At 47.3% G+C, this 26,919-nt stretch overlaps 1 protein-coding gene across 13 annotated transcripts in view; it reads right to left on the bottom strand.

The window, feature by feature from the left end:
• Nucleotides 1–26,919, bottom strand: part of SOX6 (SRY-box transcription factor 6) — a 739,261-nt gene that overhangs the window by 496,058 nt on the left and 216,284 nt on the right. For 9 of the 13 annotated variants that reach the window (XM_077286580.1, XM_077286586.1, XM_077286588.1 and 6 more), the window contains one exon: nucleotides 4,202–4,320. The exons of the other annotated variants lie outside the window; for them this stretch is intronic. In XM_077286580.1, the coding sequence (XP_077142695.1) occupies nucleotides 4,202–4,278 (77 nt within the window). In that variant the 5' untranslated portion in view covers nucleotides 4,279–4,320. Of the gene's footprint in view, nucleotides 1–4,201; nucleotides 4,321–26,919 lie in introns of those variants that run through there. 13 annotated transcript variants of the gene reach the window in all.

Below are 26,919 nucleotides of genomic sequence, written 5' to 3'. Positions count from 1 at the left end.
CTTGAGATGGTTCTGCTCCTTCATTGGAGTCCAGCTGTGCGTAAGTACACTGATAGGACTTGATTTGGAAAGGCGCACACCTGTCTATATAAGACCTTACAGCTCACAGTGCATGTCAGACCAAATGAGGATCATGAGGTCAAAAGAACTGGCCAAGGAGCTCAGAGACAGAATTGTGGCAAGGCCCAGATCTGGCCAAGATTACAACAGAATTTCTGCAGTACTCAAGGTTCATAAGAGGACAGTGGCCTCCATAATCCTTAAATGGAAGAAGTTTGGGACCACCAGAGGTCTTCCTAGACCTGGCCATCCAGCCAAAATGAGCAATCGTGGGAGAAGAACCTTGGTGAGAAAGGTAAAGAAGAACCCCAAGATCACTGTGGCTGAGCTCCAGCGATGCAGTAGGGAGATGGGAGAAAGTTCCACAAAGTCAACTATCACTGCAGCCCTCCATCAGTCGGGCATTTGTGGCAGAGTGGCCCGACGGAAGCCTCTCCTCAGTGCAAGACATATGGAAGCCGCATAGAGTTTGCTAAAAAACACATGAAGGACTCCCAGACTATGAGAAATAAGATTCTCTGGTCTGATGAGACGAAGACAGACCTTTTTGGTGATAATTCTAAGCCGCATGTGTGGAGAAAACCAGGCCCTGCTCATCACCTGCCCAATACAATCCTAACAGTGAAACATGGTGGGGGCAGCATCATGCTATGGGGGTGTTCTTCAGCTGCAGGGACTGGTTGTCATTGAAGGAAACATGAATGCGGCCAAGTACAGACATATGTTTCCCAAAAAGAAAGTGAATCACAGAGCGAAATATAATAAAATATATTATTTTAAGAATAAACACAAATAGTAATCATTAAAATTCATAACAAAGACAAAATAAATAAAGAAAAAATGATAGCAGGGATAGTGACACCAATGAACAATGATCAGCAAGATATATTATACACAGTACCAGTTAAGAGGAGGTATATCCAGAATATATATTCAAACAAATAAGCCCACGAGGTTAGGGAAAACGAAGTTTGACATATGCAAAAATTAACGCCCCCAGAGGAAGCATTGACAGTGAAACGCGCATCGGGGCCTCTCCTATGCTCAGCATTTAGGTTGGTATTACCTCCATTACTCTCCAGTACTATGTAACACTTGCAGGTATGCCCATTGTGGATGTTGGGGATTCTTGTCTATTATTGATAATTCCTTTGCATGATGTGTTGGTTCTATTCATTATGAGTATACTGATTGATGCTACACACTAGCTACCTGTAGCGGTCGTGCACTTGCGTATTTATATAGGCCACCACTTTAATTTTTGCATATGTCAAACTTCGTTTCCCCTAGCCTCATGGGCTTATTTGTTTGAATATATATTCTGGATATACCTCCTCTTAACTGGTACTGTGTATAATATATCTTGCTGAGCATTGTTAATTGGTGTCACTATCCCTGCTATCATTTTTTCTTTATTTATTTTGTCTTTGTTATGAATTTTAATGATTACTGTTTGTGTTTATTCTTAATAAAATAATATATTTTATTATATTTCGCTCTGTGATTCACCTTTTTTGGGGGAAACATATTGTATATGACGTGATAGAGCTATATAATTTTGGCCATTTTCTGCCAAGTACAGAGATAGCCTGGATGAAAACCTCTTCCAGAGTGCTCTGGACCTCAGACTTGGCCGAAGGTTCACCTTCCAACAAGACAATGACCCTAAGCACACAGCTAAAATTAACAAAGGAGTGGCTTCAGAACAACTCTGTGACCATTCTGGCCCAGCCAGAGCCCTGACCTAAACCCAATTGAGCATCTATGGAGAGACCTGAAAATGGCATCCACCAACGTTCACCTTCCAACCTGACGGAACTGGAGAGGATCTGCAAGGAAGAATGGCCGAGGATCCCCAAATCCAAGGGGGGAAACTAGTTGCATCATTCCCAAGAAGACTCATGGCTGTACTAGCTCAAAAGGTGCTTCTCCTCAATACTGAGCAAAGGGTCTGAAGACTTATGGCCATGGGATATTTCAGGTTTTCTTTTTTAAGAAATTTGCAAAAATTTCTACATTTCTGTGTTTATTTTCAGTCAAGATGGGGTGCAGAGTGAACATTAATGAGAAACAAATGAACTTTACTGAATTTACCAAATAGCTGCAGTGAAACAGAGTGAAAAATGTAAAGGGGTCTGAATACTTTCCGTACCCACTGTATGTGCGGTATACTACATGTATGTGCGGTATAGTTCATATATGAGCGGTATAGTACATGCATGTGCGGTATAGTACATGCATGTGCGGTATAGTACATGCATGTGCGGTATAGTACATGCATGTGCGGTATAGTACATGCATGTGCGGTATAGTACATGCATGTGCGGTATAGTACATGCATGTGCGGTATAGTTCATGTATGTGCGGTATAGTACATGTATGTGTGGTATAGTTCATATATGTGTGGTATAGTACATGTGTGGTATAGTACATGCATGTGCGGTATAGTACATGTATGTGCGGTATAGTACATGTATGTGCGGTATACTACATGTATGTGCAGCATAGTACATATATGTGTGGTATAGTTCATATATGTGCGGTATAGTACATGTGTGGTATAGTACATGTATGTGCGGTATAGTACATGTATGTGCGGTATAGTACATGTATGTGCGGTATAGTACATGTATGTGCGGTATAGTACATGTATGTGCGGTATAGTACATGTATGTGCGGTATAGTACATGTATGTGCGGTATAGTACATGTATGTGCGGTATAGTACATGTATGTGCGGTATAGTACATGTATGTGCGGTATGGCCACTTTCTTGCTGTTATTCCTCTGCTGATGTAGTCTTGCTTCTGACCCTATACACCACATAACGCGGGGGCAGCGATGGTGATTACCCGCCTCTCCCATTACCTGTAGTGGTTCCCATTGTGGAGCTTCCCAAATAAAAACGGTTAGATCTGTGAAGCCTATAACAGGGTTAAGGGGCCACAGATACTCTGGGGTCATTATAAAGAATTAATGGGTGTAAAGGTACCGTCACACTAAACGATATCGCTAGTGATCCGTGACGTTGCAGCGTCCTGGATAGCGATATCGTTGTGTTTGACACGCAGCAGCGATCAGGATCCTGCTGTGATATCGCTGGTCGTTGATTAAAGTTCAGAACTTTATTTGGTCGTCAGATCGCCGTGTATCGTTGTGTTTGACAGCAAAAGCAACGATACCAGCGATGTTTTACAATGGTAACCAGGGTAAATATCGGGTTACTAAGCGCAGGGCCGCGCTTAGTAACCCGATGTTTACCCTGGTTACCAGTGTAAAATGTAAAAAAACAAACAGTACATACTCACCTTCTGATGTCTGTCACACGTCCCTCGCTGTCCGCTTCCTGCACTGACTGAGCGCCGGCCGTAAGTGAAAGTACAGCACAGCGGTGACGTCACCGCTCTGCTGTTAGGGCCGGCGCTCAGTCAGTGCAGGAAGCGGACGCCGGGGGACGCGAAGGTGAGTATGTACTGTTTGTTTTTTTACATTTTACACTGGTAACCAGGGTAAACATCGGGTTACTAAGCGCAGCCCTGCGCTTAGCAACCCGATGTTTACCCTGGTTACCCAGGGACCTCGGCATCGTTGGTCGCTGGAGAGCGGTCTGTGTAACAGCTCTCCAGCGACCAAACAGCGACGCTGCAGCGATCGGCATCGTTGTCTGTATTGCTGCAGCGTCGCTTAGTGTGACGGTACCTTTACATGTGAGCGGCACCTGTCACATAATGACCCCCCTGAGATGAAGACAACAGTCCCACCAGGCACTGCCTTCTGGAGAGACACCGGAGCGGATTCATGTTTCATGATGATCCAGGCAATGGCTTGAAGCGGTGAACCGGCCACCGGCCCTCCACATCATCACATGTGTCAGATCCAGCGGCCATTCCACATCACACAGGGGGCACCCATCACACAGGGGGCACACACCACACAGGGGGCACACACCACACAGGGGGCACACACCACACAGGGGGACCCACCAAACAGGGGGCACCCACCACACAGGTGACACACACCACACAGGTGACACACTACAAAAGGGGCACCCACCACACAGGGGGCACACACCACACAGGGGGCACACACCACACAGGGGGCACACACCACACAGGGGGCACACAGCGGGGTCTGCGACTTACATGAGGTGGCTGTCCTTCCACTGCTCAGAGCTGCGTTCTGCTACGACGCCGGTCACAACTTCAGAACTGGATGGCATACCAATTCTCACACCGTCCCAAGCCACGAGGAGCCAAAGTCACTGCCGAGAAACCAGAGCCAGTTAATAATGTCCAAGTGTGGAGACCAGTCAAATATATTCATCCAGAGCAGCCTGCTGCCCACAGGGTGCGGAGGGTCTCCTAGGCCTAAGAAGCAGCGTGGAGCCCCAGTGCACCCCAATGTTCTGGTGCAAGAAGCAGTGCAGAACCCGGAGGGTAGAAGGAAACCCCAGTAATCCCCAGAGCCGGGATAGCCCTGCATTTCAGGCTCAGAGAGCAGCAGGGCACCCAACCATCTCCCAGGATCCCAGCATAGGTCCCAGGCCTAGGGGCCGTACCCTGCAGCACCCCAGCCTTCTGCCCTCTCCAGAGCTGAGGAGATCCCGGACTCCTGCATACCCCGGTGCCCCCCAGCAGTCAGAGCATGATGCCGCGGGGAGCGAGAGTGCAGTCCGGAGCAACACTGGGGCATTGTGGCTACTCTCACACTGACAGTAAGTTATGAGTCCTTTGTGAGCTCAAGGGAAGGAAAACAGAGATTGGAATTTGGCAGGAAAATATAATACAGAATTCTCCTGTCTGTGGAACCTGCAGCTTTCTCTCCCCCTTTGGTGGAAACAATCAAGCATTGTAAAAAAAAAGAAAAGCAAGTTTGACAGATGAAATATAGTGAGGCCCCTCTTAGGAAAACAGTAAACAAAAGCAGCATTGAGGGCGATCCCCAGCGTCCCCCCCATAGAGAGAGGAGCTCAGAGCGCAACAAGACCACTTCTCCCACACTGCCCGTTAACCCATGCACGGCCACCGCCCCGGACCGCCAGGGAAAGGGAAGAGTTAACGGCACAGATGAATGAGAGGATGCCAGAGGCTGAAGACCGCCATACAATAAGTAGCTCCAAGCCAAGAGAAGTGCCATTGTCAACGATAAAGGGCCAATTCTGTGCGCGACAGGAAGACCCTGGAGACCGCTCTATAGAAATAGGAAAGGACGGAAGCCATAGCTGGGACCTCGCGCTCATCCAGCCCGGCCACAGTGAGCTCATTGCTGGCATGGAGAGGAGAAGACGCGGGTGCTCCTGTGGTGCCGCCCGGGACATCTGGACGCAGCAGACACTGGACTAGATTTCACTCATTGCTGAAAAGCGCACAGAATGGCTCCGGGGTGGGGGAACTGTGGCTCTAAGGGGGGGGACTGTGAAGCGTGTTATACAGTGTGTAACATTGTATCTATAGGTGATACACGGATCCTCAGATGAAGCGTGTGATACAGTGTGTAACATTGCATCTATGGGTGATACACGGACCCTCGGATGAAGCGTGTGATACAGTGTGTAACATTTTATCTATGGGTGATACACGGATCCTCAGATGAAGCGTGTGATACAGTGTGTAACATTGTATCTATGGGTGATACACGGATCTCAGATGAAGCGTGTGATACAGTGTGTAACATTGTATCTATAGGTGATACACGGATCCTCAGATGAAGTGTGTGATACAGTGTGTAACATTGCATCTATGGGTGATACACGGATCCTCAGATGAAGCGTGTGATACAGTGTGTAACATTGCATCTATGGGTGATACACGGATCCTCAGATGAAGCGTGCGATACAGTGTGTAACATTGTATCTATGGGTGATACACGGATCCTCAGATGAAGCGTGTGATACAGTGTGTAACATTGTATCTATGAGTGATACACGGACCCTCAGATGAAGCATGTGATACAGTGTGTAACATTTTATCTATGGGTGATACACGGATCCTCAGATGAAGCGTGTGATACAGTGTGTAACATTGTATCTATGGGTGATACACGGATCTCAGATGAAGCGTGTGATACAGTGTGTAACATTGTATCTATAGGTGATACACGGATCCTCAGATGAAGCGTGTGATACAGTGTGTAACATTGTATCTATGGGTGATACACGGATCTCAGATGAAGCGTGTGATACAGTGTGTAACATTGTATTTATAGGTGATACACGGATCCTCAGATGAAGCGTGTGATACAATGTTACACACTGTATCTATGGGTGATACACGGATCTCAGATGAAGCGTGTGATACAGTGTGTAACATTGTATCTATACGTAATACACGGATCCTCAGATGAAGTGTGTGATACAGTGTGTAACATTGCATCTATGGGTGATACACGGATCCTCAGATGAAGCGTGTGATACAGTGTGTAACATTGCATCTATGGGTGATACACGGATCCTCAGATGAAGCGTGCGATACAGTGTGTAACATTGTATCTATGGGTGATACACGGATCCTCAGATGAAGCGTGTGATACAGTGTGTAACATTGTATCTATGAGTGATACACGGACCCTCAGATGAAGCATGTGATACAGTGTGTAACATTTTATCTATGGGTGATACACGGATCCTCAGATGAAGCGTGTGATACAGTGTGTAACATTGTATCTATGGGTGATACACGGATCTCAGATGAAGCGTGTGATACAGTGTGTAACATTGTATCTATAGGTGATACACGGATCCTCAGATGAAGCGTGTGATACAGTGTGTAACATTGTATCTATGGGTGATACACGGATCTCAGATGAAGCGTGTGATACAGTGTGTAACATTGTATTTATAGGTGATACACGGATCCTCAGATGAAGCGTGTGATACAATGTTACACACTGTATCTATGGGTGATACACGGATCTCAGATGAAGCGTGTGATACAGTGTGTAACATTGTATCTATAGGTGATACACGGATCCTCAGATGAAGCGTGTGATACAGTGTGTAACATTGCATCTATGGGTGATACACGGACCCTCGGATGAAGCGTGTGATACAGTGTGTAACACTGAATCTATGGGTGATACACGGACCCTCGGATGAAGCGTGTGATACAGTGTGTAACATTGTATCTATGGGTGATACACGGACCCTCGGATGAAGCGTGTGATACAGTGTGTAACATTGCATCTATGGGTGATACACGGACCCTCGGATGAAGCGTGTGATACAGTGTGTAACATTGTATCTATGGGTGATACACGGATCTCAGATGAAGCGTGTGATACAGTGTGTAACATTGTATTTATAGGTGATACACGGATCCTCAGATGAAGCGTGTGATACAATGTTACACACTGTATCTATGGGTGATACACGGATCTCAGATGAAGCGTGTGATACAGTGTGTAACATTGCATCTATGGGTGATACACGGATCCTCAGATGAAGCGTGCGATACAGTGTGTAACATTGTATCTATGGGTGATACACGGATCCTCAGATGAAGCGTGTGATACAGTGTGTAACATTGCATCTATGGGTGATACACGGATCCTCAGATGAAGCGTGCGATACAGTGTGTAACATTGTATCTATGGGTGATACACGGATCCTCAGATGAAGCGTGTGATACAGTGTGTAACATTGTATCTATGAGTGATACACGGACCCTCAGATGAAGCATGTGATACAGTGTGTAACATTTTATCTATGGGTGATACACGGATCCTCAGATGAAGCGTGTGATACAGTGTGTAACATTGTATCTATGGGTGATACACGGATCTCAGATGAAGCGTGTGATACAGTGTGTAACATTGTATCTATAGGTGATACACGGATCCTCAGATGAAGCGTGTGATACAGTGTGTAACATTGTATCTATGGGTGATACACGGATCTCAGATGAAGCGTGTGATACAGTGTGTAACATTGTATTTATAGGTGATACACGGATCCTCAGATGAAGCGTGTGATACAATGTTACACACTGTATCTATGGGTGATACACGGATCTCAGATGAAGCGTGTGATACAGTGTGTAACATTGTATCTATAGGTGATACACGGATCCTCAGATGAAGCGTGTGATACAGTGTGTAACATTGCATCTATGGGTGATACACGGACCCTCGGATGAAGCGTGTGATACAGTGTGTAACACTGAATCTATGGGTGATACACGGACCCTCGGATGAAGCGTGTGATACAGTGTGTAACATTGTATCTATGGGTGATACACGGACCCTCGGATGAAGCGTGTGATACAGTGTGTAACATTGCATCTATGGGTGATACACGGACCCTCGGATGAAGCGTGTGATACAGTGTGTAACATTGTATCTATGGGTGATACACGGACCCCAGATGAAGCGTGTGATACAGTGTGTAACATTGTATCTATGGGTGATACACGGATCTCAGATGAAGCGTGTGATACAGTGTGTAACATTGTATCTATGGGTGATACACAGACCCTCAGATGAAGCATGTGATACAGTGTGTAACATTGCATCTATGGGTGATACACGGATCCTCGGATGAAGCGTGTGATACAGTGTGTAACATTGTATCTATGGGTGATACACAAATCTCAGATGAAGCGTGTGATACAGTGTGTAACATTGCATCTATGGGTGATACACGAATCTCAGATGAAGCGTGTGATACAGTGTGTAACATTTTATCTATAGGTGATACACGGATGCTCAGATGAAGTGTGTGTAACAACTATCTATGGATGAAGCCAGAAATAAGCCATGCTTTACACTGCAGGCTGTACACAGAAAATGGAAATAAATGTTTAGAATGACAAATCTATTTTACGTTTTGGTAACAGTCATCATTTATAGTAACGTAGCATTTATAGTAACGTGTGACTGTCAAGGCATGCTGTGGGTTGTAGTTTCCCTTCTGCTGGGAAACAGATCAATGGAATAAGGAAAAAGAAGAGGGGAAATTACAAACGGCCAGTGGTCGCCTTTGAGATCCCAGGACATTTTCCTTCAGGCCACATCTTCCAGGTGTGAGGAGGTGAAGCAGAGTGGGGCCCCCGGTAATGAGGGTGAGGTCCGGCTCGGCCTCGCTGCACTCCGCTCCTGTCCAGGGAGGCTCCGCAGCAGAACGGCCGCCTGACTATGTGTTCGCCAGATGCCAGCCGTTCTGGGCTATGAGTGACGTGACGGCTCAGACATGACGGAGAACCATGTGTGCTCCACCAATTCAGTCATTGTTCCAGAAGGAGCACAAAGCTATAAAGTCCCAGTGAGGATGGAAGGACACAGGCCTCACACATCGTCAGCTGCTGCTGCTACACCCATGGACCGCGATCACCGACTCCTGATGAGATGCTAAACTAAATATTAGCAGGTAATAATGGGGGCCGCGCTCGCAGTCACAAAGCCTCGGCGGCTCCGCCATGGGCGCAATGCGTTTGGCCTTTCTTAAGTCAATATCACAATGCGAAGAAGAGAAAGGTTTAACCTCCTTGATTATACAAAGTACCACACTGTGGTTTGCAGAAGGTCACCCCGCCGGCCATGCGGCCCCTGGATATTAAATCCCAGGAAAAGGCGAGCCGGTTATTTGTGCAATCCGCTGTATACAGATCGTGCAGCGTATACAGCTGCGGTGTCCTCCATTATTACAGCCACCATCACCGGTCAGGTCATCACTCCACCCTCCAGGAGGCCGGGAACCGTGTGGACCTGGGCTAAGGTTATTGTAGGAGATCTGCAATCCAGGGGGGTGCGGCTGGAAAGGATCACAGTGTGAATAGGGCGATACACAGGGCAGGACGCTGAGCTACTGGCCTAGATCCTCGGCTCTTCTGCTCTGGATGCCATTAACAGTGGTGGTGGCTTTCCCCTACGAGTTCTGGAGACACGCGGGGTATATGGGAAGCTCTCCACTGCCCCAGCGTCTGTCCTGATGGGGGCAGGGGCTCAGCCTATGTAGGACGCTGTTCACACTGCCGCCGCGGGAGCGCACACAGGTGGCTCAATTGCGGATTTCTTCATGGACTTTCTGCCCCTACGTCGGAGCAGCTCCACTGGACATCTGACAGAGGGACCTGACATGTGGAACATTTTGCACTTTATGGCTATGTGCACACGTCAGGAATCTTTGCAGAAATTTCCTGACCCAATGCGAACTTTTTCCGCAGGTAATCCGCATGCGTTTTTATCGCGCTTTTTGTGCGTTTTTTTTTTTTTTTGCGGATTTTTCGCATTTTTTTCTAGAGCTTCCCCAATGCAATATATAGCTGCATAAACGCGAAAAATCAGCAAAATTAATGAACATGCTGCATTTTATACCATGATGCGTTTTTCACGGAAAAAGACGCAACATGTGCACAAAAATTACAGATTGCATTCTATTAAATAGGATACTTAATGGATGCGTTTTTTTTGCAGTTTTATCGCATTTTTATAGCGAAAAGAACGTGAAAAATCCGGAACGTGTGCACACAGCCTTATTGGGACTTTTTATGCCATCATTTGCAATTTTTTTGCAGCTTTTTTATTGTGCTCCAATTATTTTATAATCTAAGGATTTAACAACCTGGTCACGTCCTCTAATTCATATGGAGGTTTTATTAAACTTTAGTCATCAAGCTAAATGCACCAGAACTACACGAAAATCTGTCTTCATGGGGGACACCTCTGAGCCGCGGCTGTTCAGGACGGGGCACAGCTTAATGTGCTGCATATTATCCAATAGGTGGTGTGAACATAGAGCCCGATCACACTGTGGGGCTTCTGTGCAGTTCTCTCATTTCCTAGTCCCAGCCAAGTAAAGATTCTGCGGTCTCTGTACTCGGTGCTTGTAATTTACCTATGCATCATGTCAATTATTTCAGTGGTTTTTGCTGCAGATTTCACTTATTCACAAAAGTGGTGACAAAGCTGCAACAAAAGTGCATGTAAAAAATGCAGAAAAGTGAGCGAGTGTTGTGTGCAGCCATATTCTGGTGTGTAAATCCTGACCGTGTGCACAAAGCCTCAGTTCACACTGTGCAGCATCACCGAGCCCAGAAGAAATCTGCAGCCGCCTTCCAGGAACACATAGCGCATGGTTTGTTTATTGACCTGTGCTGCGGATTGTTTGTGTTCGTTCGGTAAGACCGTGCTCCCATGTAACGGAAATAGGTTTTGGATGAGGTTTTTCCACTGTGAAAAAAATACAAGTAAAAATTCACAGTTGGTTTTCTAAGTAAAGAATAACGCTTTTCAAAACTAAAGAAAAAATTAAACGGCTTCAAATCCGTACTAATGCGAACAAAGGGGAGAAATACGTAAAAAATGCAGCAAAAATGCACAGTACATTGCCCAAGGGACTTACTGCAGGTTCTCCCCCATCGACCTCGTTAAATCCCAAAAAAAAAGCATAAAAATAACTAAAAACAAAAATATCCTCCAAAATGTGAGTAATTTCTGCTACTTTTTGGTCACAGCCTGTATTTTTTAAGCAGAAAACAAGCATGCACATGTGAACATTGCCTTAGACTATAACTGAGGCCGCAGCGGCTGCAGCTGGGAACTGTCATTGTGTCTTCCTGGTGCACGGTGACCCAGGACTATGACAAGCCGCCATTAGGCTAAGTGCACACGTGGCATTTTTGCAGCATGCTGATAAAATTTAGTGCCCCCTAAATATATTAGGTAACTTCTTTACACCAAAACCTGATATTTGAATTTTTTGCTGCATTTTTCACTTACTTATTGTTTTCTATGTGTGAAAAAAAACGCTGAAAAAAGTGACATTGTAGTTTGCGAAAAAAAGCATACATTTTCCAATTCAGTAAGGAAAAAACCCAATGCGTGTGCTGGAGATTCCTTTTGCGGGTTCTGTAAAACGCAGATTAGAATTTGCTTTGAGAAAACAAAATTTGCCGCAAAAACGCAGCGTGTGAACATAGCCTTACACACGACTTGTGCTGCTTGGGTCTGATCGGTTACAGCAGCCATAATAATGAATGAGCGGCCTCCAGACCACATGGTAACAATACAGAAGCCCCCGGCGCATGTTCTCACAGCGGGCGACTTATCACTCAGGGGTCCGCGCTCAGCCCATCTCTCACGGCTGTGACCAGTAATGACTGAATGACAGAAACACAAAGTTCTGTCCTGAGCCCCTGTGCTGTTCTAAGGGGAAGGGATGGAAGATGGGGGGCAAAGTGCAGCCGCTCAACCACAACATGAGGGTCTCTGTGTCCTGCACACACTGCCGGCCCCTCTCAATAACGGATGCTGGGAACAGACTGGACCCCCAGGCACACACGCACTGTGCTTCTTTATAGGGTTTTTTTTTTCTTACATTTTCACACAGATGTAGAGCGTGTGCAACACATGAAGATGAACGTCCCGTCTGCCCTCATCCCAGCAATGGTGAAAGCCTCCAGTCCGACGACAGTGATGGGACTGCAGGTGAAGACAGTTTCTATAGGGTTTGTGCGCACGTCGAGCATCGGCTTCACACATTTCTACAAGGTTTCTGCATCTCTTGACAGCAAAAATGCAGTGGAAAAGCTGCAGCGTTTTTTAATGCGTTTTTCCTGTGCATTCAAAGGGTTAAAAACGCAGGCAAAAATTCACAGAGATTTGACAAGCTGCAGTGAATCCTGAGAGCAGAAACTCTGCTCATGTGCGCAGCATTCACTCTGCTGCCATAAGGGGCCCCTAGTGATTTGGGGCCAATTCTGTGCAGGAAAAGCGCATCAAAAACGCAGCGTGTGCTCACAGCCGAACCCCGAACAGCAAAGACGTCATCCAGAGCACTGGCAGAACAAACGGCAAGAAATAGAAGATTAAAATAGCAAAATATGACAATGAAGTCATTCACAAACCTCAATATTAAACAAGTAAAACTATAAAATACCCATCCAAAATACAAGTGATAACTATAAAACAGAACATGACAACTTGTAGATTCTCAGACAGTAATAATAGTAATCACAACCTTGTGCAGCGCATCTCCCCACAGGGACCACTCCGGCCTGGCTGAGCACACTTGGCTCTGGACTCTCAGGAGTTAAATAGAAAGATCTTAATGTGTTTAAATTAAAAAAAAAAAAGCAAAAACTAATCAGAAAACAGCAGATTTGCTGAGGATGAGGCGCTGACGAGTGATAATTATGCATTGGGCTTGTTCTATTTTTACTGGAGGGTCTAATGTGGGTATTTTTAGCCTCTGGGTGGACAGTTCTGACACGGCTGAGACCGAGCCGGCTACAAACCCCACAATACTGAAAAGCCCCCCGCCCGAGCCGCCCCACCCGCACAATCGGCTGCAAATTACTCAACCATACTCATTACTCATCAGCTATTAAGGCAGCAGAAGTGATGAGATTTACCCAGGATCTGCCCAATCCACCCCGGCCGCTCCGCACACAAACCCCACACACGCCATCTGGGTAAAATACAGGGGACACCAGAAACAAGAGCCGGGAGCGGTCTACTCCTGTCACCTGGACGTATCCAGAGAAATGGGAAATTGCCCCAAAAATTATCTCTGTAATCACTGAGTACTATAACTGAGATCTGGGGAGCGGTGATGTCACTGCTGTATAATATAACTGAGATCTGGGGAGCGGTGATGTCACTGCTGTATAATATAACTGAGATCTGGGGAGCGGTGATGTCACTGCTGTATAATATAACTGATATCTGGGGAGCAGTGATGTCCCCGCTGTATAATATAACAGATCTGGGGAGCGGTGATGTCACTGCTGTATAATATAACTGAGATCTGGGGAGCGGTGATGTCACTGCTGTATAATATAACTGAGATCTGGGGAGCGGTGATGTCACTGCTGTATAATATAACTGATATCTGGGGAGCGGTGATGTCACTGCTGTATAATATAACTGAGATCTGGGGAGCGGTGATGTCACTGCTGTATAATATAACTGATATCTGGGGAGCCGTGATGTCACCGCTGTATAATATAACTGAGATCTGGGGAGCGGTGCTGTCACCGCTGTATAATATAACTGATATCTGGGGAGCGGTGATGTCACTGCTGTATAATATAACTGAGATCTGGGGAGCGGTGATGTCACCGCTGTATAATATAACTGAGATCTGGGGAGCGGTGATGTCACTGCTGTATAATATAACTGATATCTGGGGAGCGGTGATGTCACCGCTGTATAATATAACTGAGATCTGGGGAGCGGTGATGTCACTGCTGTATAATATAACTGATATCTGGGGAGCGGTGATGTCACTGCTGTATAATATAACAGATCTGGGGAGCGGTGATGTCACTGCTGTATAATATAACTGAGATCTGAGGAGCGGTGATGTCACTGCTGTATAATATAACTGATATCTGGGGAGCGGTGATGTCACTGCTGTATAATATAACTGATATCTGGGGAGCCGTGATGTCACTGCTGTATAATATAACTGAGATCTGAGGAGCGGTGATGTCACTGCTGTATAATATAACTGAGATCTGGGGAGCGGTGATGTCACTGCTGTATAATATAACTGAGATCTGGGGAGCGGTGATGTCACTGCTGTATAATATAACTGAGATCTGGGGAGCGGTGCTGTCACTGCTGTATAATATAATTGATATCTGGAGAGCGGTCATGTCACCGCTGTATAATATAACTGAGATCTGGGGAGCGGTGATGTCACTGCTGTATAATATAACTGATATCTGGGGAGCCGTGATGTCACCGCTGTATAATATAACTGAGATCTGGGGAGCGGTCATGTCACTGCTGTATAATATAACTGATATCTGGGGAGCCGTGATGTCACCGCTGTATAATATAACTGAGATCTGGGGAGCGGTGATGTCACCGCTGTATAATATAACTGAGATCTGGGGAGCGGTGATGTCACTGCTGTATAACTGATATCTGGGGAGCGGTGATGTCACTGCTGTATAATATAACTGATATCTGGGGAGCCGTGATGTCACCGCTGTATAATATAACTGAGATCTGGGGAGCGGTGATGTCACTGCTGTATAATATAATTGATATCTGGAGAGCGGTCATGTCACCGCTGTATAATATAACTGAGATCTGGGGAGCGGTGATGTCACTGCTGTATAATATAACTGATATCTGGGGAGCCGTGATGTCACCGCTGTATAATATAACTGAGATCTGGGGAGCGGTGATGTCACTGCTGTATAATATAACTGAGATCTGGGGAGCGGTGATGTCACTGCTGTATAATATAACTGAGATCTGGGGAGCAGTGATGTCACCGCTGTATAATATAACTGATATCTGGGGAGCGGTGATGTCACTGCTGTATAATATAACTGAGATCTGGGGAGCCGTGATGTCACCGCTGTATAATATAACTGAGATCTGGGGAGCGGTGATGTCACTGCTGTATAATATAACTGATATCTGGGGAGCGGTGATGTCACTGCTGTATAATATAACTGATATCTGGAGAGCGGTGATGTCACTGCTGTATAATATAACTGAGATCTGGGGAGCGGTGATGTCACTGCTGTATAATATAACTGATATCTGGGGAGCGGTGATGTCACCGCTGTATAATATAACTGAGATCTGGGGAGCGGTGATGTCACTGCTGTATAATATAACTGAGATCTGGGGAGCGGTGATGTCACCGCTGTATAATATAACTGAGATCTGGGGAGCGGTGATGTCACTGCTGTATAATATAACAGATATCTGGGGAGCGGTGATGTCACCGCTGTATAATATAACTGAGATCTGGGGAGCGGTGATGTCACCGCTGTATAATATAACTGATATCTGGGGAGCAGTGATGTCACTGCTGTATAATATAACTGAGATCTGAGGAGCGGTGATGTCACTGCTATATAATATAACTGATATCTGGGGAGCGGTGATGTCACCGCTGTATAATATAACTGAGATCTGGGGAGCGGTGATGTCACTGCTGTATAATATAACAGATCTGGGGAGCGGTGATGTCACTGCTGTATAATATAACTGATATCTGGGGAGCGGTGATGTCACCGCTGTATAATATAACTGAGATCTGGGGAGCGGTGATGTCACCGCTGTATAATATAACTGAGATCTGGGGAGCGGTGCTGTCACCGCTGTATAATATAACTGCTATCTGGGGAGTGGTGATGTCACTGCTGTATAATATAACTGATATCTGGGGAGCCGTGATGTCACTGCTGTATAATATAACTGATATCTGGGGAGCGGTGATGTCACTGCTGTATAATATAACTGATATCTGGGGAGCCGTGATGTCACCGCTGTATAATATAACTGATATCTGGGGAGCGGTGATGTCACTGCTGTATAATATAACTGAGATCTGGGGAGCGGTGATGTCACCGCTGTATAATATAACTGAGATCTGGGGAGCGGTGATGTCACTGCTGTATAATATAACTGCTATCTGGGGAGCAGTGATGTCACTGCTGTATAATATAACTGCTATCTGGGGAGCCGTGATGTCACTGCTGTATAATATAACTGATATCTGGGGAGCGGTGATGTCACCGCTGTATAATATAACTGAGATCTGGGGAGCGGTCATGTCACTGCTGTATGTGTACTGTATACACTAATCACTCATATCAATAAAACCACCTGCCTAACATTGTGACATAGTTATACCCCTGCAGATACAGGGACCTGTGTGCTGACACCTTTCTCTCATAGCCCAGCAGAGCATTTTTGGGAACCATCAGCTTATTATTGTGTGATCGGAGGAGGGTGCAGCTTCCGCTCCCGTCTCGATCACTAATCCTCTGCCAACCATCCACTAGTTATCTTTTCTTCGACAACTTTGGAAAGTGCTAACCACTGCATACTGGAAACACCACCTACAAGACCTGCAAATACCCTTAAAAGCCGAGAATAACAATAATTACCTTTATTACTATAGCGCTGACCTATTCGGCAGCACTTTACAATTCGGAGGGGACATGTGCGGACAACAACGACATTACAGAGTAACACAATAATTACCAAGAGGAGTGATGGCCCTGATCACAAGCTACAATGTATGAGGACCTAGGGGGACACACGAGGTACCAAAGTGCTTGTATTGTACGGTCCGGCCATCATAAAATAAATAGGGGCATTCATAGAACGCAGCATGACCCCGACACCAACCACCATCTATACAAGTACAGCTACAAAGTGCTACTGAGTGCATGGAGGGAGAGGAAACAGGTAATGGAAGGGACAGAGTCTGAGGAATAGTTAGGAAAGATTACAGAAGAGTAGTGACCGCCAGGTCTAAAGAAATGTGTTTTTACAGAGCACTTGAAATTGGGAATACTGGGAATTAGTCAAATTTTGGGCCTAGAGCATTCCAAAAATCTGATGAGGCGCTAGAGAAATCTTGGAGAAAGGATTGTGGTATTTGTATTATAGAGGATGTTAATAGCAGAAGATTAGCCTGCCACAAGATGGCACGGGTAGGGTGGTAGACAGAGATGAGATATAGGGCAGTGCAGCAATGTGGAGAGGACGGGTAGGTGGTAGACAGATGAGATGTAGGGCAGTGCAGCACTGTGGAGAGGTCGGGCAGGTGGTAGACAGATGAGATGTAGGGTGGTGCAGCACTGTGGAGAGGACGGGTAGGTGGTAGACAGATGAGACATAGGGCAGTGCAGCACTGTGGAGAGTAGGGGTAGGTGGTAGACAGATGATATGTAGGGAGCTCCAGCTGTGTTGAGAGGACAGGTAGGTGGTAGACAGATGAGATGTAGGGCGGTGCAGCTCTGTGGAGAGGACGGGTAGGTGGTAGACAGATGAGATGTAGGGCAGTGCAGCACTAGCACTGTTGAGAGGACGGGTAGGTGGTAGACAGATGAGATGTAGGGTGGTGCAGCACTGTGGAGAGGACGGGTAGGTGGTACATGAGATGTAGGGTGGTGCAGCACTGTGGAGAGGACGGGTAGGTGGTAGACAGATGAGATGTAGGGCGGTGCAGCACTGTGGAGAGGACGGGTAGGTGGTAGACAGATGAGATGTAGGGCAGTGCAGCACTGTGGAGAGGACGGGTAGGTGGTAGACAGATGAGATGTAGGGCGGTGCAGCACTGTGGAGAGGACGGGTAGGTGGTAGATAAAGATGTAGGGTGCTGCAGCACTGTGGAGAGGACGGGTAGGTGGTAGACAGATGAGATGTAGGGCAGTGCAGCACTGTGGAGAGGACGGGTAGGTGGTAGACAGATGAGATGTAGGGCAGTGCAGCACTGTGAAGAGGACGGGTAGGTGGTAGACAGATGAGATGTAGGGCGGTGCAGCACTGTGGAGAGGACGGGTAGGTGGTAGATAAAGATGTAGGGTGCTGCAGCACTGTGGAGAGGACAGGTAGGTGGTAGACAGATGAGATGTAGGGCAGTGCAGCACTGTGGAGAGGACGGGTAGGTGGTAGACAGATGAGATGTAGGGCAGTGCAGCACTGTGGAGAGGACGGGTAGGTGGTAGACAGATGAGATGTAGGGCGGTGCAGCACTGTGGAGAGGACGGGTAGGTGGTAGATAAAGATGTAGGGTGCTGCAGCACTGTGGAGAGGATGGGTAGGTGGTAGACAGATGAGATGTAGGGCAGTGCAGCACTGTGGAGAGGACGGGTAGGTGGTAGACAGATGAGATGTAGGGCAGTGCAGCACTGTGGAGAGGACGGGTAGGTGGTAGACAGATAAGATTTAGGACTTAACCCTGAGGAATCCTGGAAGTAACCTTCTTTCAGCAAATCAATTTCTAGAATTGACGGCTGCTCTAGTCACAAAACGATCAATGATACGGCTTATTGGTGAATGTCCAGTGCAGAGAGTGCAGAGCCGCAACAATATAACCCCACTGTGAACAGAACTGATGGAAATACACAGAAGCCTAAATGGAGAAAGTGGCTTCCAGACAACATGTCCAAATGATGTGACAAGAAGAAGAGCTGGGGCTCGTTGGTGGCGATCTGTATGGTAGCTAAACCCCAGAATGCAGCAAGGGCACGAGTGGCCACAGCTACCGGGGACAATTCCTGCACAGAAGCAAGGTAAATACAGGTGAAGGCCAAGCTAATATTGGGGCAAAGAAAAAACCTTCTGCATCTGTACATGAGTCTCCAAAGAAAAGAAAGCAGCAGCAGATGTGTCATTCACAGACAACGCTCACAAGGTGCCGAAGCCGTCATCTCTGCAGACATAGCACACAGCGCAGCAAAGAAACCTTGTGCAGGACTGGAGTCACATCCAGAGCTGCAAATAAAGACCTATGCTCCAGTCACACCCAGAGCTGCAGTCACTAGTCTGCTGTTTCATCAAGACCTATGCTCCAGTCACATCCAGAGCTGCAGTCACTATTCTGCTGCTTCATCCTGCTCCTATCCTCCTCCCGGCAGTGCTATCTCGCTGCATCACATCAGGCAATAATTGCAATATCCATATGTAGGGCTCTGTCAGCACAGGATGGCGGTGCAGGCGATCAGTGCGGCCAGTCATTTATAGGGCACCTTCCCACCTGCTTGTGTTCCCCCCTCCTCCTCATTGATTGACAGCTCTGCCTTCATAGAGCCACAGAAGGGTGAAGACAGATGGAAAACAAGCGGATGGGAGGGTGCACTGTACGATGCGCCTGTGCACTGTACGAAGCGCCTGTGCACTGTACGATGCGCCTGTGCACTGTACGAAGCGCCTGTGCTTGGTTTGAGCAGTCATTCAGTGCTGACAGAGCCCCTCCATGATGAGTCCAGATCCAGATCAATGTTCTGTCACTCACTGGAGACCAGATCCACAGCAGGCCAAGAGGGTCAGGGTGTGGGCTGTAGAGCTGCTTACATATGAAGACCCCCGCCTCCCGGAGCCCTCTCTGTACCGCTCGTGCTCCCGTACACTACAGCTGATAATAAGGAGCCGGCAATCACTTCAGCTCAGGACTCTACGGTCGCTCATTGCAGATATTCAGGGCTGAACATTGTGGGGACCTAAAGTACAATTTCCCAGTAAATCAGAAGCGCGGCCCTCACATACTGGAGGGGATAACGAGGGGATGACGCGCCCGCCATAGGAAGATTCCTGCACACAACATTGTCCTCATGGCGGCTTTGTTGCTCCTGGTAAACACTTCATTACGTTGTAAATAGCCATTGTCACCCAGCAGGGGCTGCGACAACTGAGGAGATGCTGCAGGCTGTGGAGGTGCTCCGCACCGAGGAGCCACAGTGTCATGACATCTGACAACCTGGTGCTCCATGATGTCACCCAGCACAACACCACCCACAGAGCCACGGAGAAGACGGACAACCAAGCTGTAGACGCTTCACTGCGGGAGCCAGAGCTGGAATCTGCGGAAGAAGCGGAGCCAAAGGAGGAAAGTGGCAGAGCGGAGGATTCCCCGGCCACTCTCCGCGCACACCATGCTCCGCACACCACGCTCCGCCCACCACGCTCCGCACCATGCTCTGCGCCACGCTCCACACACCACGCTCCGTGCCTCACATCTTAACGTAGTTGCACATTCTTCATACATTAGGCGTAAGTTATTGGTTCTTTCATTATTCACCACGCTCCACACACCGGCCATGGGCATCCTGACCAGAATCTGAGCGCCTCATAGGTAAAACACCTAAACACTCCTGATGAAGGACACAGCCCCAAACCTGCAGCGCAGGAAGCTGTGCCTCACTAATAACCTGCAAACACTGGCAGGAGGATAACGGTTTAATTATAGAGTTTTTATTTCCTAGAAAGAGAAATTATGAAGGTATAAAGTAGATGAAGTGTAGAAATCCAGGGCAGCGCAGGCGAGAGGGCAGCGCAGGCGAGGAGGCAGCGCAGGCGAGGAGGCAGCGCAGCGAGGAGGCAGCGCAGGTGAGGAGGCAGCACAGGGAGGAGGCAGCGCAGGTGAGGAGGCAGAACAGCAAGGAAGCAGAACAGCAAGGAGGCAGCGCAGGCGAGGAGGCAGCGCAGGCGAGAAGGCAGCGCAGGCGAGAAGGCAGCGCAGGCGAGAAGGCAGCGCAGGCGAGAAGGCAGCGCAGGTGAGGAGGCAGCGCAGGTGAGGAGGCAGCGCAGCGAGGAGGCAGCGCAGGCGAGGAGGCAGCAGAAGCCGTCTGCCCCCTGGGATGGGTGTGGTGGGCCGTGGAGGCGGTTTTGAAGTTCTACTTCAGGCTTTGTGAATAGGATCTCCTGCTGTCATTATTTTTCATGGTTTCCATGAACTTCACAAACATTGGCATACAGGAGCTGCATATTTGCATCTTTCCCGTTGCTTTCTTATTGTATTTGCCAAGTGTTAAGGCGCTGGTGCCAGGAGATGGCAGGGTGGGTGAGGGGCTCTCATGTCATGATGCCATCACTTGCCTCTTTCTTGTTTTTCCATCTGAGAGATGAGCGAGGGCTTTGAAGACATCACATAGTACAGCAATAACAAACACACACAATATAAATATAGACTTAATGCTCCGCTTTGATCTCTCAATCCTGGGTGCCCACGGAGAAAATACATTGAATATTAATCTAGTGTGTCTAAAACATAAGATGTGCATCCGAGATATCAGGGAACACGGGCCGTGAACTAAGTGATCACAGGCGCCACCATTCCCAGGCTCGCTGTATTCTATCATGTGTCCTGCATGAGAAATCGGCAGAGGATTCCCGGCCGATTTATGTAAAAAAAAAAAAAAAAAGTGTATTCTACACAGGAGCCGAAACATAACATGACGGCCAGCAAGACACCCCAGGGCGCATTTTCCTCATACTACTGTGAGCCGCCGGCCTGGCCTACACCTGCGTCCGTGGCTAAAGCGGACTAGTGTCTATCGAGCACGTCGGGGACGTCACTGGCCGGTGATTACACAGGAGCTGCCGGCAGCGTCTCCAGACTAGTCTCGATCAAGCACGTCGGGGATGTCATTGGTCAGTGATTACACAGGAGGTGCCGGCAGCGTCTCCAGACTAGTGTCTATCGAACACATCGGGTACGTCACTGGTCGGTGATTACACAGGAGCTGCCGGCAGCGTCTCTGGGCTCGTCTCCATCGAACACATCAGGGACTCTGGACTGGTGAATACAGAAGTTTTGAAAATAAAGTTTCCATTTCTTCATAATTTGCAGATCAGGGACAAGCATCGACCAAGTGCCAGTAATAATTCCATGAGTCTTCTTACTCCAGCTGAAGCTTGACTATGAGGAGCGTATGACGCATCTCAGCCGGTTACACACCCCTGAACAATGAGGACAGACTTAAGGAATACTACACAGACACCGCACAGAGGACATTCTGCAAACGGAAGGAATCTTCATAGAAAGTCACATTATAATTTAAACAATACTGAGTTTCAGACAACGTGCCGACCATGTGTGGTGACAGGACGACATCGGCGAGAACCTACAATCTGTTCGGAGCCCATCACTCCACAGAGACAGCCCTGACTCAAATTATGAACGACTTACAGCCACAGCTGATGGACAGTTCTCTGTCCTCCTCCTTCTAGACCTGTCCTCTGCCTTCCACACAGTTGACCACTGCCTCCTACTACAGATCCTCTCCTCCTTTGGCATCAAAGACCTCGCACTGTCCTGGATCTCCTCGTACCTTTCCAACCGCACATTCAGCGTCTCCCACACTACCTCCTCATTCCACCCTCTCTCTGTTGGGGTCCCCCAAGGCTCTGTCCTAGAACTCCTACTCTTCTCAATCTATACACTCTGCCTGGGACAACTCAAAGTCCCATGGCTTCCAGTACCATCTGTACGCTGATGGAAGGGAAAGTGCTAAGAGACAAAAAAGGGCAATAGGGTCTTATCCGATGGTAACGGTAGAATAAGTAATGTGAGACCACTCACCTGATGTAGCTGCAAATAGCACCATGAGATAAACAGCTATTTCAGCAGGACACCGGTCACAATGTGCCCAGGATGACTAAAAAGTAAGGAGGTGTCATCGACTGCGCTGCTGATAAGGGCTGAAAAGCAGGATAACATAACCCGACCCCTAGGGTTTTTGTCCTGATGAAGGGGTCAGGTGTGACCTTGAAACGCGTTGACCTGTAATAATAATAATAATAATAATAATAATTTTTATTTATATAGCGCCAACATATTCCGCAGCGCTTTGTAAACCTTTTAATAAAGTCCGTTGATGTTATCCGGCTTTTCAGCCCTTATCAGCAGCACAGTCGATGACACCTTCTTACTTTTTATCTGTACGCTGATGACACTCAGATCTACCTCTCTGGCCCGACGTCACCTCCCTGCTGTCCAGAATCCCAGAGTGTCTATCAGCCATATCCTCCTTCTTCTCCTCTCGCTTCCTCAAACTCAATGTGGACAAATCAGAACTCATCATCTTTCCTCCATCTTATAGATCTTCCTTACCTGATCTATCTATCACAATTAACGACATCATGCTTTCCCCTGTACCGGAGGTCCGCTGCCTCGGAGAAACCCTGGACTCTGCCCTGTCCTTCAACCCGCACATCCAAGCTCTTGCCACCTCCTGTCGCCTCCAGCTCAAAAATATCTCCAGAATCTGTCCTTTCCTCAACCCTCAATCTACTAAAATGCTTGTGCATGCCCTCATCATCTCCCGCCTTGACTACTGCAACATCCTTTTCTGTGGCCTCCCTGCTAACACCCTTGCACCTCTCCAGTCCATCCTTAACTCTGCTGCCCGACTAATTCATCTCTCTCCTAGCTACACTCCTGCTTCCCCTCTTTGGAAATCTCTTCACTGGCTTCCATTCACACTACTAATACTGACCTACAAAGCCATCCATAACCTGTCTCCTCCATATATCTCTGAACTAATCTCCCGATATCTTCCCTCACGTAATCTCCGGTCCTCCCAAGACCTCCTTCTCTCCTCCACACTTATTCGCTCCTCACCCAACCGCCTCCAAGACTTCTCCCAAATATCCCCCATCCTCTGGAATTCTTTGCCCCAACACATCCGATCATCCAGCACATTCGATCCTTAAGATGGAACCTGAAAACCCATCTCTTTAGGAAAGCCTACAGCCTGCACTGACCCCGCTGCCTCCCCAACTGGAGCCATTTCAACCCCCAATCTACTGTCTCTTCCCCATCATCCGGTAGAATGTAAGCCCCAAGGGCCGGGTCCTCTCCCCTCTGTACCAGTCTGTCATTGTTAGTTTATTGCAAGTGATATCTGTATTTTGCATGTAACCCCTTAAGTACAGCACCATGAAATTAATGGTGCCTTATAAATAAATAATAATTACAAATATTAAGGGGTCGGATCTGCACAGAGGCTGGAGGTAAGAAACCTGTTTACAGGTGGGAAGACATATTGGATGCTATGCTGCATCATTCCTGCTACTGACCCTCATGTCAGGACTCAGAGTAAATATAGGAGAATAACGTCGCATTTAGACAACAACTGCCAATAGGTTTCATGAAGCCAGTCAGCTGCCGGTTATTAGTCTGCTTAGATGGGCCGACCACACGGCCATGAGCACATAAGGCTACTTTCACACTAGCGTTTTTTTGCATATGTCGCAATGCGTCGTTTTGGCGAAAAAACGCATCCTGCAAAGTCGTCTGCAGGATGCGTTTTTTCCCCATAGACTAACATTAGCGACGCATTGTGACGTATTTACACACGTCGCAACCGTCGTGCGACGGTTGCGTCGTGTTGTGGCGGACCGCCGGCAGCAAAAAACGTTACATGTAACTTTTTTTGTGCCGACGGTCCGCCATTTCCGACCGCGCATGCGCGGCCGGAACTCCGCCCCCCACCTCCCAACACCTCACAATGGGGCAGCGGATGCGTGGAAAAACAGCATCCGCTGCCCCCGTTGTGCGGCGCTTGCACAGTATGCGTCGGTACGTCGGGCCGACGCTAGTGTGAAAGTAGACTAACTTCATTGTTCTAGGCAGTACATAACTGACTACACAGGACGATGCAAGCTTAAAATCATTTCACCCAACTAACAAGGGTCCTGCTTGGTCGTTGGGTGTTTGACACCGTGTTTAGACTGGACGATTATCGGAAAACGTTCCTGATTATTAGCCAGTGTAAATGGGCTGGAAGTGGACAGTACACAAGACACTGCTCCAAGCGTCCTTACATGACAGGAGCGGCCCATGAGAAATGGTCAATACTTGGAATCATCACAGCTCACAAATGTGGAGATGATTTCAGCGGGTCTCAGCCACAGATGAGGCCGAGATACAGGAACATTGGACATGATTTTAGCGGGTCTCAGGCCACAGATGGGGCCGAGATACAGGAACATTGGAGATGATTTCAGCAGGTCTCAGGCCACACATGGGGCCGAGATACAGGAACATTGGAGATGATTTCAGCAGGTCTCAGGCCACAGATGGGGCCGAGATACAGGAACATTGGAGATGAATTCAGCGGGTCTCAGGCCACACATGGGGCCGAGATACAGGAACATTGGAGATGATTTCAGCTGGTCTCAGGCCACAGATAGGGCCGAGATACAGGATCATTGGATGGAGTTCATTCTTCTCACACAGGCCCCCACTGTCAACTGCTGCTCTATGTCATCTGCATTGGCCCCTTTAAATGTGAGTATCTGGAAATACACTATTATTTAAGCTAGGTGCACACATTAATATGAATTATATATGGTTTATATCATCTGCTCCGCTTCTGTAAATGGAAGAATTCAGGAATAAGCTTTTATTGTACTTCCACAAATACACAGTAAATGAGGAGAAAAATCCCGTGATTTAATAACAGTGTACAGCGCAGTGGTGTTAGGAAAATTAATACATGTGCTGTTTGGTGAAGACACTGCCTAATTCCACTCAGCGCACCCCATAATTACTTCAAGCATTCATTCAGGGAAGAGGAATACATGTCACGTTCATCTCCGGAAGGTACCATGGGAAAACGCTGTGCACATCATTACCTCCAATAGACCGAACTGATACTTATCCTATGGATGCTCCCTGATACACCATTATCTCTGACATGGGATATATTCTCCACTGGATTACAGCAACTTCATGTATGTTCCTGAGTAACATAGATATTTGTACAGTGGGTATGGAAAGTATTCAGACCCCTTTAAATGTTTCACTCTTTGTTTCATTGCAGCCATTTGGTAAATTCAAAGAAGTTCATTTTTTCTCATTAATGTACACTCTGCACCCTATCTTGACTGAAAAAATCAGAAATGTAGAAATTTTTGAAAATTTAATAAAGAAAAACTGAACTATCACATGATCATAAGTCTTCAGACCCTTTGCTCAGACACTCATATGTAAGTCGCATGCTGTCCAGTTCCTTGTGCTCCTCCTTGAGATGGTTCTGCTCCTTCATTGGAGGCCAGCTGTGTTTAATCTGATAAGACTTGATATGGAAAGGCACACACCTGTCTATATAAGACCTCACAACTCACAGTGCATGTCAGGCCGAATGAGAATCATGAGGTCAAAGGAACTGGAGCTCAGAGACAGAATTGTGGCAAGGCACAGACCCGGTCAAGGTTACAACAGAATGTCTGCAGTACTCAGGGTTCCTAAGAGCAAAGTGGCCTCCATATTCCTTAAATGGAAGAAGTTTGGGACCACCAGAAGTCTTCCTAGACCCGGCCGTCCAGCCAAACTGAGCAATCGTGGGAGAAGAACCTTGGTGAGAGAGGTAAAGAAGAACCCCAAGATCACTGTGGCTGAGCTCCAGAGTTGCAGTAGGGAAATCGGAGAAAGTTCCACAAAGTCAACTATCGCTGCAGACCTCCACCAGTCGGGCCTTTATGGCAGAGTGGCCCGACGGAAGCCTCTCCTCAGTACAAGACATATGAAAGCCGCATAGAGTTTACTAAAAAAAACACATGAAGGACTCCCAGACTATGAGAAATCAGATTCTATGGTCTGATGAGATGAAGATAGACCTTTATCGTGATAATTCTAAGAGGTATGTGTGGGGAA

This window comes from Ranitomeya variabilis, chromosome 2 (assembly GCF_051348905.1).
Source record: "Ranitomeya variabilis isolate aRanVar5 chromosome 2, aRanVar5.hap1, whole genome shotgun sequence".
Lineage (NCBI taxonomy): Eukaryota > Metazoa > Chordata > Amphibia > Anura > Dendrobatidae > Ranitomeya > Ranitomeya variabilis.
The sequence above is the reverse complement of the archived record's forward strand: the minus strand, read 5'-3'. Positions and strand labels throughout refer to the sequence as shown.